Source organism: Elgaria multicarinata, chromosome 3, assembly GCF_023053635.1.
Source record: "Elgaria multicarinata webbii isolate HBS135686 ecotype San Diego chromosome 3, rElgMul1.1.pri, whole genome shotgun sequence".
In the NCBI taxonomy this organism is placed as follows: domain Eukaryota; kingdom Metazoa; phylum Chordata; class Lepidosauria; order Squamata; family Anguidae; genus Elgaria; species Elgaria multicarinata.
This window is the reverse complement of record NC_086173.1, coordinates 145,569,203-145,589,207: the sequence shown is the minus strand read 5'-3', so window position 1 is coordinate 145,589,207 and position 20,005 is coordinate 145,569,203. Positions and strand designations below refer to the sequence as shown.

The window sequence follows — 20,005 nt, the reverse complement described above, 5'->3', positions numbered from 1 at the left end:
GACGACACATTTGTTCTTGGTTTAGGCTCCTGGAACAAGTGTACACCTGTATTGTTGTGAATTCTGAATATCGCAGTGAGAGGATCCAACATCTTAATAGCTCCCTGAAAATGTACCTCTTTGATACTGATGTTCTAATCAAATTCTAAAGCTCTATTTTGGAAATGTACCTCTATAGAATTCCTCATCACACTGCTTAAGAACATTTTTTAGTAGTTAGGGATACCAAACTCTACTTTCATCATCCACAGGACAGTCTCTCAGGGTGTTCCCATAGGGAAGGTTCCTTAACAATACAGAAGCCACACCATCCTTATCCTAGGGAATATAATCCCCAGGCATTAATTGTGACTGATAGGAGAAGCAAAATTCTCCAGGGTAGGTTGGCACAGAAAGATGGCTTCCACTTTTACCCTTTAATGCTTCTAACAATTTGTATGATCTTTTTTATGAGAAGAGTGGGGTTGATTTTGCTTATGTGTCACAAATATTTGTACATTTGTTATTCCCTCTTCCTCTATTCTGTAATTGGGATGTAAGACATACATGTCTGTGGCTTGGATCCTGAGAAGTGTGATTTGTACGGAGTGGGAGGAAGTTGATTTCCCCACCCCTCCTCCATCTTGTAGTTCCCCCTTGAAAATCTTCTCCTGGGAGTCAGTGTCCTTTCATGAATGAAGTTGCTGTGGTGCTTGGAGCTGATAGGGAAGGCATGTTCCATGGCAGGGGTGCCTGGTCATGAAATGGGCCTCCATCTGATTTTCAGCAGTTCTCCCTTCTCCATCACCCCTAGGGATGTACAAGAATCTTATTTCAGTTTGTTAAGCAACAGAAGTTGCAACCACAAACATGAACACAAAGAGGAGTTTGTGCACAAAAAGCACTTTATAAAAGCGCATTCTGGAAAGCATAGGCATTTTCATGCTTCAGTTTAACTGGGGGAAAGTACACACTGGAGTGGGCACTTTAAAAAATGTGCAGCCAAATATGCACATTTCCCATTTTAAAAGAAGAAGAATAATAGAATCATAGAATAGTAGAGTTGGAAGGCGCCTATAAGCCCATCGAGTCCAACCCCCTGCTCAATGCAGGAATCCACCCTAAAGCATCCCTGACAGCATAGGTGTGTGCAGCACATTTCATTAGGTGGTTCGGCCAGGGATATTTTTTTAAGGTAAACATTGATTGAATATACAGTAATAAATGACTTTTTTTTCATTCATCAAACAAACAATATAAACGAAAACTGAAGTAAACTGTATTTTTTTTTAATTAACAAATAATCTGTACTGCACTGTTGTAATTATTTGATTGGGACTGAAGTAGAGGAGCACTAATTTTACTGTATTTATTGTCTTTAAATATGATTAAATATCCCACAATTACCTTGCTATTCTATTTCTACAATTTTTTCTCTCCTGTCTTTTCTTCATCCTTTCTTCGTTTTCAGGCTGCATTCTATGCACATTTACCTCAGAGTAAGTTTGATTGATCTCAGTGGGTCTTACATCTGAGTAGACGTACATAGGATTGTGCTGCAGCTCTGTTTTAAAGTGACACAAGATACACACATACCATGTTTACAAGAACGGCTTGAAAAAAGGGGGTTGGACACCCTAAACTAAGCAAGGGCAGATAGGAATTGTTTTAGCAAGCATTCTGAATAAGGTGCTACTGAATGAACCCTCCTTAGCCAGGAGGTCCTGGGGGGGCATTGCAGTTCTCCCCCCTTTCTTTTCTCTTGCTGGAGACCAGACTGGGGTGGGCGGTGGGGCAGCAATGAGGAGAGAAGGCACGAAAATATACGGCTTCTCTCTCTTTCTCCCAAACATTACAGTACCTGCAGGGCTGGTGACGAGAGGAGGGCAGCAGCTCCGAAGGGGGTGAGGGCCCCAGTCCGCAGCTCCGGGCAATCTTACTACTTACAGGAACAGCGCTGCTCCTCACCCGGTGGGCCAGCCAGCCTGCCTGCCTGGGCGCTTTGCTGCTTGCCTCCCCTCCTTGGCTCCACCACGTGCTGCTTCCTGGCCCCAGCGTGGCTGCTGCACCCACCTTGTTCAGCAACAGTCGCGAGAGGTCAGGCAGAGCAGCTGGGAGCAGAGAGCGGCTGAGTGAGTGAGTGAAAGACCTGGCGAGCAAGCTTGGGCGGGCAGCAGCTGCACCGGTAAAAAAAACCTTCCGGAGGAGGAGCGGGTGGGGAGCAGCTGAATTTGTTGCTCTTTCCTACAGCTAGCACCAGCCCTGCTACTGCAACATGGCGACGGCAGCTTAGGGTGTTCAACTGAACCCTTTGAACCTGTTGTCCGCATGCCAATGCCTGACAGATGGTTGTCCAGCTGCCTCTTGAATGCCTCTAGTGTGGGAGAGCCCACAACCTTCCTAGGTAACTGGCTCCATTGTCGTACTGCTCTAACAGTCAGGAAGTTTTTCCTGATGTCCAGCCGGAATCTGGCTTCCTTTAACTTGAGCCCGTTATTCCATGTCCTGCACTCTGGGATGATTGAGAAGAGATCCTCGCCCTCCTCTGTGTGACAACCTTTTAAGTATTTGAAGAGTGCTATGATGTCTCCCCTCAGTCTTCTCTTCTCCAGGTTAAACATGCCCAGTTCTTTCAGTTTCTCTTCATAGGGCTTTGTTTCCAGAACCCTGGTTGCCCTCCTCTGAACACGCTCCATCTTGTCTGTGTCCTTCTTGAATTGTGGAGCCCAGAACTGGACACAATACTCTAGATGAGGCCTAACCAGGGCCAAATAGAGAGGCTCTCTCTGCTGTGGCATCCCAGTTGTGGAATGAGCTCCCCAGAGAGGTTCGCTTGACACCTACATTGTTTTCTTTCTGTCGCCAGCTGAAGACCTTTTTATTTTCTCAGTATTTTAACACCTAATTTAACTTAAATTTAAACTTCGCTGGTTTAATCTCATATTTTAAACTATATTAAATTTTGCTGTGTAGTTTTATTCTGTTTGTGCTTTTTATATTGTATTTTGTATTTGTGTTTTAAATTTGTTGGTTGTTTTTTTGCTCTTCATGGTTTTAATTTTTGTGAACTGCCCAGACAGCTTCAGCTATTGGGCAGTCTAAAAATGTAATAAATAAATAAATAAATACCTCATGCAATTTGGAAGCTATACTTTTATTAATGCAGCCCCAAATAGCATTTGCCTTTCTTGCAGCCATATCGCATTGTTGGCTCATATTCAGCTTGTGATCCACAACAATTCCGAGATCCTTCTCATTTGTAGTATTGCAGAAAGAAGCTCGCATTCAGGAATTGAAATGAGGCATGCTGAGCTTTGAGATGGAAATCAGAGAACCTCGACAAGCCCATGTTTGCAGATTCTCCCATCCCCCTCTATGCTTCAGCCCACCTCATTCAGAAATAACTCCCAGGAGAGACTTTTCAATGGGGTTCAAGTAGCTGCCAGCTGAAGAAAGGAATGGGAAAGTCACCTTCCATTAAACCTCTTCTGCCGGTGCTTCTTAGGATCCATGTCTATATCTTTAAGAGGAGGTTACTACAGCTCACTTCCTGTTCTGGTTATATTGACCATCTCTTCTTTCTCAGCCAGTTTGCTTCACCCTAGATCCCTTTAGTGTCATTGCTTTTAAACAACTAGTTGGAAGGAGAATTAAAATAGGATGTTCCCCATAGCACTCATTCTAGGGCTTTAATATCCAGCAATGCCCTTCCCTATGGATATGATCCTCCAAATCTATTTACTCTCAAGTAAGTCCTGGTTGACAAAGATCTCAACTAAAAGTTTATAGCTTGAAGGCTCAGCTTGTTTTATTGACTCCTGTTGATAATGGCTGTGGGATTACTGATAAATAGCCTGTTAATTGCATCTTGCTTGCGTGCCCTTTCTGAATTACCCCCTGTAATGACCCCCCTCAGTTCCTGCAACTGAGCCTTTAATCACTGATTTCCTCTCATTGTTCATTCCTTTTTTTAAAATAGAAAAATAGCCCTGTTTCGGCATAGAAAGAAAAGAAAAATGCTTCTTTCTCTCTATCCCATCCCTCCTTGGGAACAGAAAGGAAAAAGTCACAGAAATAATAATAATAATAATTTAATAATAATAATAATAATAATAATAATAATAACAACAACAACAGCAACAACGTAGTGATGGTGATGATGATGTAAAAGCCTGTCATGTCTGTCTAGAAAATCTGCCACGAGCGGGAAATCATCATCATCATCATCATCATCATCAATGCACATCATAACAATCCAGTGATCAACAAAAAGTAATGAATCAAGCAGGACCAGCAAAGGTTTGTTTAGAATGGAAGCCCTGAAAAGTCTTAATAATGCTTTCCCCTGCCCACAGTAGACAGGCTTGGTGCTGCAAGAATATTTGCTTTAAGGTGAATTCCCGCATTGAGCAGGGGTTGGACTCAATGGCCTTCCCCTTCCAACTCTACTGTTCTATGATTCTATGATTGATTTTTTTATTTATAAAAATCTCCTCAAATTAGAACCAGGACACTCCATCAAAATGAATGAATGCTTAAAATAGAGAGAGTACTTCCAGATGAATTTTTTATTACCCTGCCTTGGTCACAGAATTTTACAGGGGGTCCAGATGCTTCTCCCATCTTTTTTCTAAAATTTGTTAAGGATAAAAAGGGTGCATGATGCCTTCTGAATGTTAGCATTAGGGTCCCTCTGTCTGGAATCACCCAAAAGGATAGAGAATAGAAGGGCAAAATAATAATGTCTGAGCAAAAGATTAACCAGATTTACAAGTGATTTATTTCCATGTAACAATATTGTAATCAATGGCTAGATCTACACTACTGCTTTTTAGCAGTATTGAAGTGCACTGATAACTGTTGGGGCACAATCTACATTCCATATACTTCTTGCATAGTGTTATTTCCTGCTTTTTATTCCATATTCATAACAATTTGAGACAAGGTGTAGATCTGACCAATGTCATGATTATCAGAAACAAGGTAATAGTAGCCTCTTAGAATCAATGTAATTATTTTAATATTATTTCAGAAAATGTCTATTCTACTTTAAAAAATAAAACCTCAAAGTGGTTCACAAATAAAAACATAATAAAATACAAAAAAAACAAAACAAAAAAACAGGGTTCTTGTTTGTTTTTCAATCCAACAGCTATAGTCCTCAGAAATGTTAAAGATCAGATTCCTAGAGATTTAGTGGTGATGGTGAGTTATATGTTAATAGCTGCAAGGATCCTTTTAGCAAAAGCTTGGCAATGCATGCCATCACTATTACAATAGAAAAAGAAATTTTGGACTGCTTTGGTGATGAATAAAATAATAACTTCTAAGTTATTATTGGAGGGGTGGGAAGGAACTCCATTCAGACTTTCCAGAAAAGTTGGATACCATTCATCAATTATTGGAATTCGTTCTGGCTGAGGGATTTAGCAATTATAAATATACTAGAAATGTGTTAAGTTTATTATTTATTTTTAATTCATTATATTTTATACGACTAAATAGTTTTCCTATTGCTGCTGATATATCATCAGCTGTATGTAAAGTGGTACTGTGTGAATATGACAATTATAAACAATACAGGAAAAAAAACTGGACTGTGGTCCATGCATAAAAGGGTGTTTGTTTGTTTGTTTGTTTTTGTAATTTCTGAAACTTTTTTCAATATGTACATATTTTAAAAGAAAATATAAATATTTCTTCACACAGGTAACTTATGGAATTTAGGGCCATAACCTGTGATGATGGCCACTAACTTAGAAGACAAATTGATGGAGGATAAAGCTATCACCGGGATGTGAGAATCAGCAAAAGAAGTTTGCCAAAGTTCATTTCAAAGCTTGTTCTCATTAAAGTATGTATCAAATTGCAAGTGTGGTTTTTTTGTAGATGAAAATTTGTGTCTATTTTTGCGCATATTTTTCCAAATGTACCTCTTTGAATATTTGAAATGTATACATTATTCTCCTATTGATTAAATTCAAGTGTAATTGTGTACATTTTTCAAAAGGACACATTTTTCAAATGTATGCATACTGCCGAATGCATGGAGGTTTTTTTTGTCCTTGAATCACATTTAACTCTCAGAAATGTATGGTCTTTGAGCGGAGACTGCATCTGAGTCCGTGTTGTGTCCAGAAGGTGTGAACTGGGTACATCCTGATCAAAAACAAACTGAAACAAATTTCTCATACATCCCTAAACTAGTCATGGTGGATTTACACTATCTACAGAATCAGGATCAGAGGCAGTAGGGAAACAGGATGTTGGACTAAATAGGCCTTTGGCCTCATAAGCAGTATTATTCTTAGGCAATTAACTTCAGTTTCTAAACAGTTTTCTGAGTGCTGCTAATACATCCCGATTTCTCAGACTATATATGAAAGGATTTGCTGTAGATGTGAAAATTGTACACAATGCAGAAAAAAACTGGTTAATCTCTGCTGAGTAGTAGGAAGCCGGCCTTAGGTGCCTCAAGATGGCCGACCCATAGAAGATGGCTACCACGCAGAGGTGGGACAAACAAGTACTCAGGGCTTTGTGGCTTCTTTCCCCTGAACGCCTTGCCCTCAGAATTTGCAGAAGTATGGATATGTAGGAGGCCACAATGACTAAGACTGGGAAAAGGAGCAGTAAATTGCTACCAAGGAATAATGACACTTTTTCAAAGGTGGATGTATCTGAACAGGAAAACTTTATCAGGATTTGGAATTCACAGAAAAAATGGTTTATCACATTTGATCCACAGTATGAAAGAGGCAGCAAATAAATAGCTTTCATCAATGCGTAGTGAAAAGATGAAATCCATGCGCCTGCTGACATGCCTATGCAGATTTTTCTCCTCATGAGAACCGGATATTGCAAGGGCCGGCAAATGGCCACATACCGGTCATATGACATGACTGCCAACAGGAGGCATTCTGCTCCTCCTAGATTCAGGATCAGAAAAATCTGAGCCGCACATCCTATAAGTGAAATTGTTTTCTGCTGTGTTACAAAACCCACTGCTGCTTTGGGAACAATAACAAGGACTTGACACATATCCATGAAGGACAACTGGCTAAGGAAAAAATACATTGGAGTCTGGAGGCTTGAATCTACTTTGATTACAATCAGGAGGAGACTATTTCCAAGTAAGGCAACAATGAACATGAATAGGACTGCAGCAAAAGAAATGGTCGATAGTTTCGTGTGGCTTAGAAAGCCCAGGAGAACAAACTCTGTCCATGATGTTGTGTTTCCCACTTCTCCATCAGCTGGCTTTCTTAGATCTGAAAATACAGTGAAAATATTCAATGAGAAAGTGCCACAAAATGCTAATAAGTCATTCATATACATTCTTTTCTGTTACATATTTTATTATTGTTCTTTACTTTCTTCAAAATGCCCATGGAAGAATATAAAGCCGAGTGAATTTGTTCCTCGCAACAACTCTTGAAGGTTGCAGTTTCTAGCAGAAAAGCCGGGCTAGTCTGTTGCAGCAAAAATGACTAAGAGTTTTGTGGCATCTTAAAGAATAACAAATTTACTGAGGTAGATTGTGCTGAATTGGGCTAATTTGCTCAGGTTCACCTAATGATTGAAGGGAATTTGTAGTCAGGTTTCCTCAGTCTTAATTCGGTCCTCTACTATGCCACATTGGCTAATTTATTGGATGCCAACCCATTGAGAGGTATTTTCAAAAGGCCCCACTGAAGTGAATGAAATCAGTGTAGAAAATATCTTTGTTAATTGCTAATGTAGAAAAGATCTTTGTTAATTTTTACATTAAAATATATATTTTAATATTTAAAACACTAACGTGCAATACATATACCTCAAGGGGTAAGCGTGTTCAGGAATTGATGGGAATTTCCAGGAAAAACCTCTGCCTTAGGATTTTTTATACCTATTTCGTGATTAAGATCCAATGTTGTCCTTGCTGATAGATTTAATTGCTTGACTGGAGCAAGTTTTTGTTAACACATATTCAGATTATTGTTTTTCTTGAAACGGAAATGGAACAACTATTTTCTCACAATATATAGCAGAGATGGACAACTGTGTGCAGTACATTGGGCAAATGTACCCCCACCCCTGCTATATAGGTTCACAATATCTTCTTCACGATGGGAAGCATATTGGAGCAATTCATCCTCAAGTTTAATATTTTCAAATCCATTTGATTTAAATAGGAAATAATTGCTTAAAACTCTGTTATAGAAACGGAACAGAAGGAAAGTGCTTATTGTTGATAGGATCATCTAGACGTTTTCCCCAGTTTAGTATGTTTGTTTGGGAAACTTTTTAAAACTGATTGGGCAGTACCCAATATTGCCACTCCAGTTATGCCAGTGACGTAATGCTACTATAATTTGAACACAGGTTCATTGGTCTGCCTTACACCTCCTATCGGGCAGACCATCTGCCTTTTAAATTTTACATACTGCTTGTAAGCTTTATTTGGCCTAATGGTTCTTGCCTAATTTAAAAACAAATCAAGAACAATGATTTAAACATTGCAAAACTGCTCCGGAGAGCAGGGAGAAGATTTCCTGACATTTCACCACCAACGCATTTGCATTGTGCACAGCCACATAAATCAAAGAATACTTTTTTCTGGGGGGGGGGGGGAACACACATATAACTTGTTTCAAAAAGGTGGCTTGTCCCACATTTGTCATTTAAGAGCCCTCTAAATTCTCTTGTCTTATATAAAGCTCAAAAGAAAAGTTCATTTATAAATTCTTCTTTGGAGACATAAGGTCTGTAGCTCACTTTAAAAACATTGTAAACAGCAATGGTATATTAACTATATATCACATGCCTTCTTCCCCAGGGTGGAGAGAGAGGAGGAAAAGAAAAATGCTTCTAAATTGCCCAATACATTTGAATGTTCCCCATAGATAGATAGATAGATAGATAGTATCATTTGGGCTGAAATCCTATGCACACTTACATGGGAGTAAACCCTATTTAATTTTTTTTATTTATTGCATTTTTTACTGCCCAATAGCTGAAGCGGGACATGTCTGAGCAAACGTGCATAGGAATTTAGTGCCCGAATCTGGGGTGACCATATGAAAAGGAGGACAGGGCTCCTGTATCTTTAACAGTTGCATAGAAAAGGGAATTTCAGCAGGTGTCATTTGTATGCATGCAGCACCTGGTGAAAGTCCCTCTTCATCACAACAGTTAAAGATGCAGGACTCCTTTTCTCTTTTGGTTACTCTAGTATAGCTCCTGAACCTTTAACTGTTGTGATGAAGAGGGAATTTCACCAGGTTCTCCATATATACAAATGACACCTGCTGAAATTCCCTTTTCTATGCAACTGTTAAAGATACAGGAGCCCTGTCCTCCTTTTCATATGGTCACCCTACTGAATCATCCTTATGTTCTGGTCCTCAAAACCATTCCATTCAAACCCATATTGAATGGAATGACTTACATCAAGTAAACAAGATTGAAAAATAGGATTGGTTGTCCCAATAAAAGTCAGGTTGCTTTTGTAATGTCACAAAAAAGTTTACCATCCCACTTTGGTTTTGCTAAAAGAAATGCAGTATGTAAATTCTGAAAAAGACCTTTAAATTTCATTTAGAGGAACTAGAGACAAACTATTTAAAATATTTTTACTGTTGGTTTTTTGGATTGATGGAATAAACATATACCTGTTTGTGTCATTGTAGATCCTGAATATTGCAATGAAAGGTTCCAACATATCAACCGCTCCCTGGAAATGGTCTTTGCTCTTTCGTCGAGTCTTTATAACTTTGCTCTGGTAAAATTACTGAACGTCTTTAATTCATTTTCTTGATGTTGGAAAGCAATTTTTGTTGACTAAATGTGCCATACTCCGATTGCATCACCCAAGGGATAGTATCTCATGGTTTAGGGAATAGAATCCCAAGACATCAATTAAAGTGGCTAACAGCAGAAGCAAAACGGCTCTGAATACTTTTGCATAGATAGGTGCTTTTCATTTGAGCACTTTGGGGCTTCCGAAAATTACTATGATCTTTTCTATGAAGAGAGTGGTTGCAATTGACTCTTTGTTTATTAAATCTGTCAATTTTAGATTCTTTCAGTTCCTAATTCTTCCAATCTTAAATTTGGTTCGTCCCGAACTTTGAGAAAAGAGTTCTCTTGAAAATTTGCATGTATTTTTGGGCACATGACTCAGAATACACACATGTTTGTATACAGTTTTGTCTAATATACACATTTTTTCAGCAATTTTCTTAATTTAATACATTTTAATGTTATTTTCACTAGTATATGCACTTTTCTGAGCACTTTTCCATAATCTACAAATGTTTGTACATTTTTTTGAGAACTTCATTGCGAGATTAGGAAAAGCGCACATTTCAAAGTATAACTGAATTTTGGTTCATCTCTTGTCTCAAAAGTGCAAAATTATGTGAACTGAACAAATTTCCCCATCCCTAGTTATTGGTATATATGTTTTTCACTCTTCCTCACTCACTTGGTGCTTCTAGATAGACAGCTCCTAGCACTACCAATTGAAATACATTATGGCACTATTCCATCTTTTCATCTTAATATTTTTTTTGCCAAAGAAAAAGACAGAAGAAATGGTGAGAATTATATGAGGATTAATGGAGGCCAATGTCATCTGGATCCCTTGTAAAATTCCATGGCAATTTCACAATAAAAGCCTTATCTGGATGTACTCTCAATGACTGGGGAGGTCAGATTAGGGTGACCATTTGAAAACGAGAACAGGGCTCCTGTATTTTTAACAGTTGTATTAAAAAGGCAATTTCAGCAGACATCATTTGTATGTATGTAGCACCTGGTGAAATTCCTTCTTCATCACAACTGTTAAAGATGCAGGAGCCCTGTCCTCCTTTTCATATGGTCACCCTAGGACCATATTGCCATAAGGGGCAATAAAGAGACTGTGAGCTCCACCAGACAAGCCTTTTATTGCACACTTGTTACTGGGCACTCAAGGGTTTTCATGGGTCCCTCTCACAATTTCATCTGCCACCCAAGTGTTCCTGCCCCTTCTAGCCTTCTTCGCGCAACAAAAAAACACCCCAGTAATCCAACTTACTTTTAAAACAGCCCACTGAATAGGCCGCGTGCATGTTGTTTACTTCCTCTTTCAAAGGAGGAAATAATGAGGAACAAACGTGCGGGCCAAGAAGCGATGGTAAACAAATGTGATTTTCTTCTGTATGATGACACTCAGAGAGCAATCCTATGGTTCTGGGAGAGTGTCCCAGGAACTATAGGATTCTTCAGCATCCCCCCTCTGGTATCCTATAGAGCTTGGAACCAGGATACCTGAAAGACCACCATCTTCTGTATGAGCCTGTCCAGGTCTTAAGATCTTCCAGAGAGGCCCTTTCAAGTATGTTGCTATGCCACTCATTCAGGCTGCAGTAACTCTGGAGTTATTGGCCTTTCTAGTGGTGTATATAAAGCATTTCCAGTATTTAGGAATCTTGATTCCTCAAGATATGAGAAATAATGTCAGTTTTACCTCTATTTGCAAGCAAACTTAAGATGGCTTGCAATGGAAAGCTCTGCCATTAACTCTATGAGGAAAAATCAATGTATTGAAATAAACTCTGTTCTCCAGTGTCACCCAAAAGGGAGTCCTGAAAAGGGGGCCATCTGGAGTGGCATGTAATGGAGAATGAAGAGGCAGCCCAAAGACTAAATAATCATGGAGTCCCTAGAATCCTTGGCCAAACATGTACAACTCTTTGAATCTCAGACTAAGGCCATAGCTAGACCTAAGGTTTATCCCTGGATCTTCCAGGGGTCAAACCTGTTCATCTAGGTGACACACAGGGGATCCAGTGCTCAGGCAGGGGCGAGCCCTGGATGATCCCAGGATAAACCTTAGGTCTAGCTGTGGCCTAAGATGGGATGATAAAGTGTACTGACAGTATTCCTGTCCAGGGAGAGAGTCAGCACCTGAGATCCTCAGGCACCTCCTTGGGCCCCAATATTCCAACAGATCTTATCACTGATGTCTGTCCTAGGGCCTGTAGAGAAGACTAGGGTCAACCCAGCCTCCCAAACCCTGTACACTCCGGGGATGAGCCAAACCTTTGAAGAACAAAGCCAAGCACACTTTTAGGACCAAAGTGAGTTTATTTACCTAACTAAAAACTACCACATAAGGCCTTGATCAGGCAGTAAAAGCTGAGGGAAAAGGGAAGAGTGGGGAGGGAGGAATTGAAAGGGAAGGGAAGGAAAGAAACAGAGGAAAGGTTATCAGCAAGCAATTACCCTTATAAAACCATCAATCTTATCTCAACCCCCAAGGTGGAGCCGACTCAACATGTCCGGCCCACAAGGGGGCGTGGCCTCGGTCACATTTATTTATTTATTACATTTTTATACTGCCCAATAGACGAAGTGCTCTGGGTGGTTCACAGAAAGTAAATGATAGCAACCAATGAGTAGCAAAGGCACACAACTAGTATAATGATATACTAAATACTAAAAAAGGAATTAACACTTATATAAAACCATTTCTTTATTTTTTATAACATAATAAACAACCACAACAGTCATAGTACACATTAGAACAGTGGTTCCCAATTGGTGGTCCGCGTAACCCACCCAGGGGTCCACCATGGCTTTATTAATATTAGCATCAGCATCCATTATCACCACCACCAGCAACAGAAGGAGCATTATTAATATTATCATCAGCATCCATTATCAGCATCACCAGCAACAGAAGGAGCATTATTATTAACATCAGCATCCATTATCACCATCACCAGCCACTGAAAGAGCATTATTAACATTAGCATCAGCATCCATTATCACCAGCAACTGAAGGAGCATTATTAACATTAGCATCAGCATCCATTATCATCATCACCAGCTCTTTTTACTTCCCCATACTTGTTTGCACCTGACCTGAGGCATTTTCCTCCTTCGTTTCCTTACCTCCTGGTAACCAAGGTTAATTTTTTTCAGGGACTCTTGAAAACTTGCAAGTAGCCAGTTTTAAAGTGGCTGAAGAAAAGCCTATGGTTAGCAATGAAGCCCTCCCTCTCAAGCTCTAGCCTCCCCCCTGCCTTTCCCTAGCCCTACGTCCCAGCCTCTCCCCCATCCACCTCACCCCCCCATGCCAAATTAAGGAGGATGGTGGCCTTGCCTTGGCCTACCTTTTCCCACGTTGCAGCTGCCTCCTCCCTTCGCACCTTGTGTCCTGCTGCTGCTTGGTCCGCGGCCGCCAGTCGATGTCCTCCTAATTTCCTTCCACTTCCGCTGGTCCCTGCACTGCTGCCAGCCCTCTCTGCCGGCCCATGCCTTGCTGCCTTGCCCTGCCACGTTGTCCTTGCCACCGCTGTCCTGCCCACCACGTTGTCCTTGCCGCCACTGACCTGCCCGCCTTGGTCCGCCACCGCCGAGCCCCCACCACGCTGCTTTCCCCCCCGCTGCTTCTTCTGCCGCCGCTGCCGCCTTGCGGCCCTGCCGTTTGTTCTGCAGCCACGTCTTGGCAGCGGCGGACCGGCAGCACAAGTGGCAGAGGGCCGGCGGCACAATCGGCGGCACTTGTTCCACCAGCAGCCAGCTTGCCACGGCTTGTTCCACCACCTCCGCTTCCGCCTCACTTGTTCCGCCGCGCCGCCTCCGCCTTGCTTGTCCACCTTGCCGCTTCTAACAAGCAGCAAGACCTGGGACTTGGTCCACCGCCTGCCCCTGGTCCGGCCTCTTCTTAGTCCTCCTCCTCCGCTGACCCGGCGCAGCTTCCAGGCGCAGGAATCCCGCGATTTCTCGGCTGCTGGCTGGGTCTCGCGAGAGTTCAGTTCCCAGACCCAGCCAGCAGCCGACAACTCGCACGATTCTTGGGCTCTAAATCAAGATGGCCGCCGCCACTGCTGCACCCCCAAAAATGGCTGCAGGCAAGTAAGGCTGGCCGCGGCCGAGTACCTGGCCTGCAAACCCCCTGCCCCGGTGTTTTGGTGGCCCACTCTGGTTCCTCCGGTTCCCGCGTGCCGCCCGGAGGTTTCCGGAATTTTCCGGTGCTGATGGTCACCCTACCTAGGTGCTACCTCTCTACATAGAACATGCCTAACATGATGCCCAGTGAAAGAAATGGTGCTTGAACTTGGATGGTGCACACTGTACGTTTCATTATAAAAAAATACCTAATGGCAATCACTTCCCTTATATACATTTTATAAATTCCTTGAGTCTGCTCATTAACCATACTGGTATCTTCTTGGATTGATTTGTGCATTCTGTAATCTATGATATAACAACTTCCTGAGTATCTCTTGGTTCCCTCTGATCCCCATGCCATTTCCTTTTAAGTAATACTTTCACTTAGGACTAGAGCAGGGATGGGCAATTTGTAGTCTTCCAGATGTTTTGAACTACAGTTCCCATCATCCCTCACACTGGCAATGCTGGCTAGGGCTGATGAAAAATGTAACCCAAAACATATGGAGGGTCACAAGTTGCTCATCCTGGACCAGAGTATGTGTGTGACGCGTGTGGTGGTGACACTTGAAGAACATTCCAAAGCCTATTTACCACTAAATTACAACATAATATGAAATGGAAACCCACCCACTCCCACTTCTCCTGCTTGATATCTCTGTTACACATTTAGGTTTTGTCAAAGATAATTTTGTATTGATTTTATCACTTACATATTCAGGATATTAGTAATACCCGGAGAAACGCATCTGAGCTCTTAATTACAATAGGCCTCTAGGCAGAAATGGATAATCTATTCCCAGGATACTTTACTTCTAATTAGTAAGAGATATGAATCCATGAAAGTGGGTGGCCCGAACACAGCTCAGTAAAATGAAAAGTAATTGCATCAGTTGTTGAGTTTGTTCTGTCTTTAATTCTCTGCGGCACGTGAACTTTTTGAAACTTAAATAATTCTCCAAGGCTGACAGTTGAATAAATAAAAAAGTTAACCCTTAGTTGTTGATTATTTTAAGATAAGGGTATTTCATATTAGCCATGCTAAATTTTAGATATAATTTAGAGAATTGTAATTAAGGGTGCAATCCTGTGTATGTTTATACAGAAAAAAAAAAGCCACACAGCCCCCAGCATTCCTCAGCCAGCCATGCTGACTGGGAAATACTGGCATTTGTCAGCCTTTTTTCTGTCTAAATATGCCTAAGATTGCACCTTTGTGTGGATGTTTTGGATTTATTCAGCACATGGGTCTTAGTCTATCCCTAAGCCAATGCTCAAATTTTGTTTACTACATTTGTTGACCGCCTTTCCTCCAAGGACCTCAAGGAAATGTACATGCTTCTCCCACCTCCATTTTATCAGTACAACAATCCTGTGAAGTAGGTTAGGTTGAGAGACTGTGAGCGTCCCGTGTGTTTGTTGTTTAATGGGGATTTGAACTCTGATCTCCCCCATCCTAGTCCATCCTAGTCCATTATTCTAACCACCACATCATCACAAGGGCTCTCTTTACAGGAAGGGCAGACAGAGCACGGAGCCCTTGCCTTTGTGCTTCCACCCTGAGCTAATGCTTTTAGAAGGCTGTGGGAGGGGAATAATTAAGGGAGATCAGGGATTGGACTTGTAGAAGTCACTAAGGGTAAGTTTCTTAACTGAGAAAGCTGCCACCTGCAGTTCAGTGAGTTTCCAACCCCCTTTTAAAGCCATCCAAAGTGGTGGCCATTACCACATCTTGTGGTAGTGAATTCCATAATTTAAATATGCGCTGTGTGGAGAAGTACTTCCTTTTATCTGTCCTGAATCTCCTACCAATCAGCTTCATGGGATGATACCAGGTTCTAGTATTTTGAGAGGGAGAAAAATGTCTCCCTATCCATATTCTCCACACCATGCATAATTTTGTACACCTCTCTCATGTCTTACCTTAGCCTCCTTTTTTCTAAGCTGAACAATCCCAGCTGTTGTAACCTTCCCTCATAGAGAAGATGCTCCAGCTGCTTGATCATTTTAGTTGCCCTTTTCTGCACTTTTTCCAGCTCTACAATATCTTTTTTAGGTGTGGTGACTAGAACTGTACACTGTATTCTAAATGTGGTCGCACCATAGATTTGTATAAGGGCAGTAGGATACTGGCCGTTTTATTCTCATTTCCTTTTCTTATCATGCCTAACATGGAGTTTGCCTTCTTTACAGCAGCCGCACGTTGGGTGGACATTTTCACGAGCTGTCCACCACAATCCCAAGATCTCTTTCTTGTTTGGTCACCACCAGCTCAGATCCCATTAGGTTATACTTGAGGTTGTTGTTTTTGTCCCAACATACATGGAGATTACCCCATTCCTCCATCTCTTCTTATAAACTGTTGTCCCCTCACATGCCCAGATTGGATGAAGCTAGAAATGTGGGCTTTTTAAGCTATCGTAAATGTTATTGGTTATCTAGTATTATTGATTCTTTAATTCCGGGCTGGGCAGACTTTAGGCTTCTGGAATCCAGTTTGGTGTTGTTATTTTTCTAGAACCCCAAGATCTATCATCCAAACGCTCGACCTACTCTTAGAATTAAAGCATTGTGAGCCCAGGAATCTGTTTTGTGCAAGGGAACTGAAGGCAGCTCATCGACTGTCCACACAAAAATCTGCTCCTGGTTATCTCAAACTCCCTTCCTTTCTACAATGCCATTTAGGGCTGGAACAGAGTCGTTTTGTTGCTGCTGTAGTTAAATAACTGGGAGAGACATCCTTGCCGATGTATTTCAGATCACTCAGAGATCTATCAGGAGATCCCAATCTGCCTTCTGCCCACCCCCGGCTATAACTGATTCAGCATAATACAAGATAACCAGTATCTAGTATAACCCTAACCAGTAATAAACGGTTTGGGGCCAGGTTATTTGAAGGAACGCCTCCTCCCATATGTACCTACCCGGACCTTAAGATCATCTACAGGGGCCCTTCTCCGTGAGCCCCTGCCAAAGGAAGTGAGGCAGGTGGCTACTAGGAGGAGGGCTTTCTCCGCTGTGGCACCCCGGTTGTGGAATGAGCTCCCCAGAGAGGTCCGCCTGGCGCCTACACTGTACTCCTTTCGTCGCCAGCTGAAGACCTTTTTATTCACTCAGTATTTTAACACTTAATTTTAACTTAAATTTAAATTATACTGTTTTAACTCTGTATTTTAACCTTATATCAATTTTGCTGCGTGGTTTTATCCTGGTTGTGCTTTTTATATTGTATTTTGTATTTGTATTTTTAACTTGTTGGTTGTTTTATGATGATTTTAATTTTTGTGAACCGCCCAGAGAGCTTCAGCTATTGGGCGGTATAAAAATGTAATAAATAAATAAATAAATAAATAAATAAATAACCAGTAACCAGTATCTAGTATCTATAATACTAGATAACCTTCCTTCAGAGAAGGAAGGAAGTCTTGCGTGACTTGCCAGAGGGAAGGTTTCTTTTCTTGTCCAAATGAAAAGATTTTGTGGTCTTTTGCCCACTAGAGGGCTCTGGGTTTTTTAGCTAGAAGAGAAAAAGCTGCTCTTCTTTGGTCCAAACAGCATGAAGGCTTCGTTTTGTTTTCCGGGTTAAACCAGAGGTGGTTGCTGATGCTCCTGCGTCTATTGCTTCATCATCACCTGTCTGTCATGTTCGTGTTGCAAGGAGGCCTGACAGGGAGAATACTTCTACTGCTTGGCTTTCTGACCAAAGCAAAGACTGTCTCCTTTTTCACTCCTCTCAGGAAGCTCTGGAGCAGCTAATGCTGACGCAGCCAGATACCTATCTTGAGAAGCTCTTGAGGACGAGGCTGGAGCTGGGTAACGCAGAGAGTAAATAACCCCCCTTGTCTTCCCTCCCCTCCACAAATGTAGGTAGGTGTAAACCCTAGAATGCCTCTCATAATGGCAGAAGAGACCAGGGCACTGGAAGTGGGGAAAGAGAGCAGAAGGAGGGGGAAGAGGGTCGGAAATGAGGGAGAAACGTCATGTTTGCCTCACGAGGCTCTTTCTCTCAGTGTGGCAGGGTGCTGGGTTTTCACATGAGCCGCAACTTAGCCAAATTAGCTCTTTTCCAGGGATGCTCCACAGAGTTAGGGTGACCCTATGAAAAGGAGGACAGGGCTCTTGTATCTTTAACACTTATATTGAAAAGAGAATTTCAGCAGGTGTATATATGGGGAACCTGGTGAAATTTCCTCTTCATCACACCAGTTAAAGCTGCAGGTGCCCTGCCCTCTTTTAAATCTGCTCACTCTAGTATAGCTCCTGCACCTTTAACTGTTGTGATAAAGAAGGAATTTCACCAGGTGCTGCACGCATCCAAATGACACCTGCTGAAATTCCCTTTTCTATGCAACTGTTAAAGATACAGGAGCCCTGTCCTCCTTTCCATATGGACACCCTACACAGAGTGCCTTTTTCTCCCATTATGAATCAGTTTGCTTCTCCCTGCAGTGGAAGCCTTCACATTTCAGGAGGCCCTAGTGGAATGAGGAATGACAGGCAACCCTGTCTTTCATTGAAATCTTTACACTGGCTGCCTATTTGTTTCTGTGTAAAATATAAAGTGCTGGTTCTTATCTTTAAAGCTCTACATGATCTAAAGGGCTGCCTATGCAGCGCTGGGTTGCTGCCACTGTAAGTAAAACCCTGTGCTTTTCTGCAGAGCGGTGGCAGCAGCTAATGCCAATGCAGAAGAAGGGAACGGGTTTCCAGCAGCCATTGGCACGCCGGGCACGTCCCTTGCCAGGTGGGCGGCGACCAATCAGGGGTCACCATGTCTCTGCCACTCCTGAGCAAGGATAGATGCCAGATGTACCATATTTGCCTCGATCCAGGGGGAAAAGTTGGGCTAAGTCCCTGATGGGTTTTAAGTTGCAGCTTCATGAGAAAGTCCCTCAGAGGCTGAAAGGTGGCTGCTACGTTGTATACTCGATGCAATGCCACCTTGCAGCCACTGCAGGGCTTTCAGACCATCTAGGCAGCCCCCAAGTCCAAGGTACCTTAGGGAGCACCTTCTCCCCTATGCTCTACCCCACCACTTAAAGTCCTCAATTGGCAGTCACATGCCAGAGGACCTTTTCCTTTGCTGCCCTCAGCTGTGGAATGTCCTGCCAGTTGAAATGCACTTGCTAACTTCTTTGAATGTCTTTAAGCAGGCATTAAAGACTGTATTATTCTGGGAGGCCTTCCCTTTTTATTAATGTTATATATTGTTTTTATTGATTGTTTTATCTGGTTTAAATTGTATTTAACTCTGTATGCTGCCTGGAGTATTTTGTATATAAGTAGGCTAATAACAACAACAACAACAACAATAATAATAATACAAAAAAACCACAGGGAAACAGCCAGGAAGATCTGCAGTTTGAAATTGACTAGATTGGGGCGATTTTGTCAGGTACATAACAATAAAGGTGGCTTTGTTTGTCCTTACAATAGCACATGCACACCGAAGTTCTCCCTCTCCCTACATGACATATTGTTTTAGAGAGCTGCTTATATATTCTTGGTTTCTGTCAGCATGTCTGTATTTTTCTTAGATTGTATGTTGCATTCCTATTTGAGTTTTGCTATGGCATGTAGCCAATTAAATTAATCAAATTAAATGTCCTTCCTTTCCTGCAACAGCTTGCATAATTTCTGTAGAGTATGGCTTCCCCAAAGTCTTTGCTTTCACTGGATGGGACAGAAGAAACTGGATATTTTGGCCTGGTGGAACATTTTGATGCCTGTTCTAAAATGGGATGGATTTCCTCAGTCTCCAGGAAAGACCCAGAAGCCTGCCACCACCCCATTAAGGAAGAGCAAACTGGAGCCCACGCCGAGGCCAGGGTGGACCGTATAACCCTATTCAAAGACGCTGAAGAAGGCAACAGACTGAGATTTCGCTCAGATGCCATTCCTTTGGGAGAAACACCCCGGCAGACTCTGTTCCGGTTGGGTGAGGCAGCAGAGAGGTGGCTACAGCCACAGAACCGCACCAAAGGGCAGATTGTGGACTTGATTGTCCAGGAGCAGTTTCTGCAAGTGCTGCCTTTGGGAATGCAGGCCTGGGTGCGAGCCAAGAAGCCAAGCAGCAGTGAGGAGGCAGCTCAGCTGGCCG

General features: G+C 42.0%; 1 protein-coding gene across 1 annotated transcript; it reads right to left on the bottom strand.

Moving 5' to 3' along the window:
* Window positions 1-6,300: 6,300 nt before the first annotated feature.
* Window positions 6,301-7,131, bottom strand: LOC134395482 (olfactory receptor 2M5-like). Its single transcript, XM_063121645.1, has one exon. It carries the CDS (start codon window positions 7,129-7,131, stop codon window positions 6,301-6,303), a length of 831 nt encoding a protein of 276 aa, XP_062977715.1.
* Window positions 7,132-20,005: the final 12,874 nt, after the last annotated feature.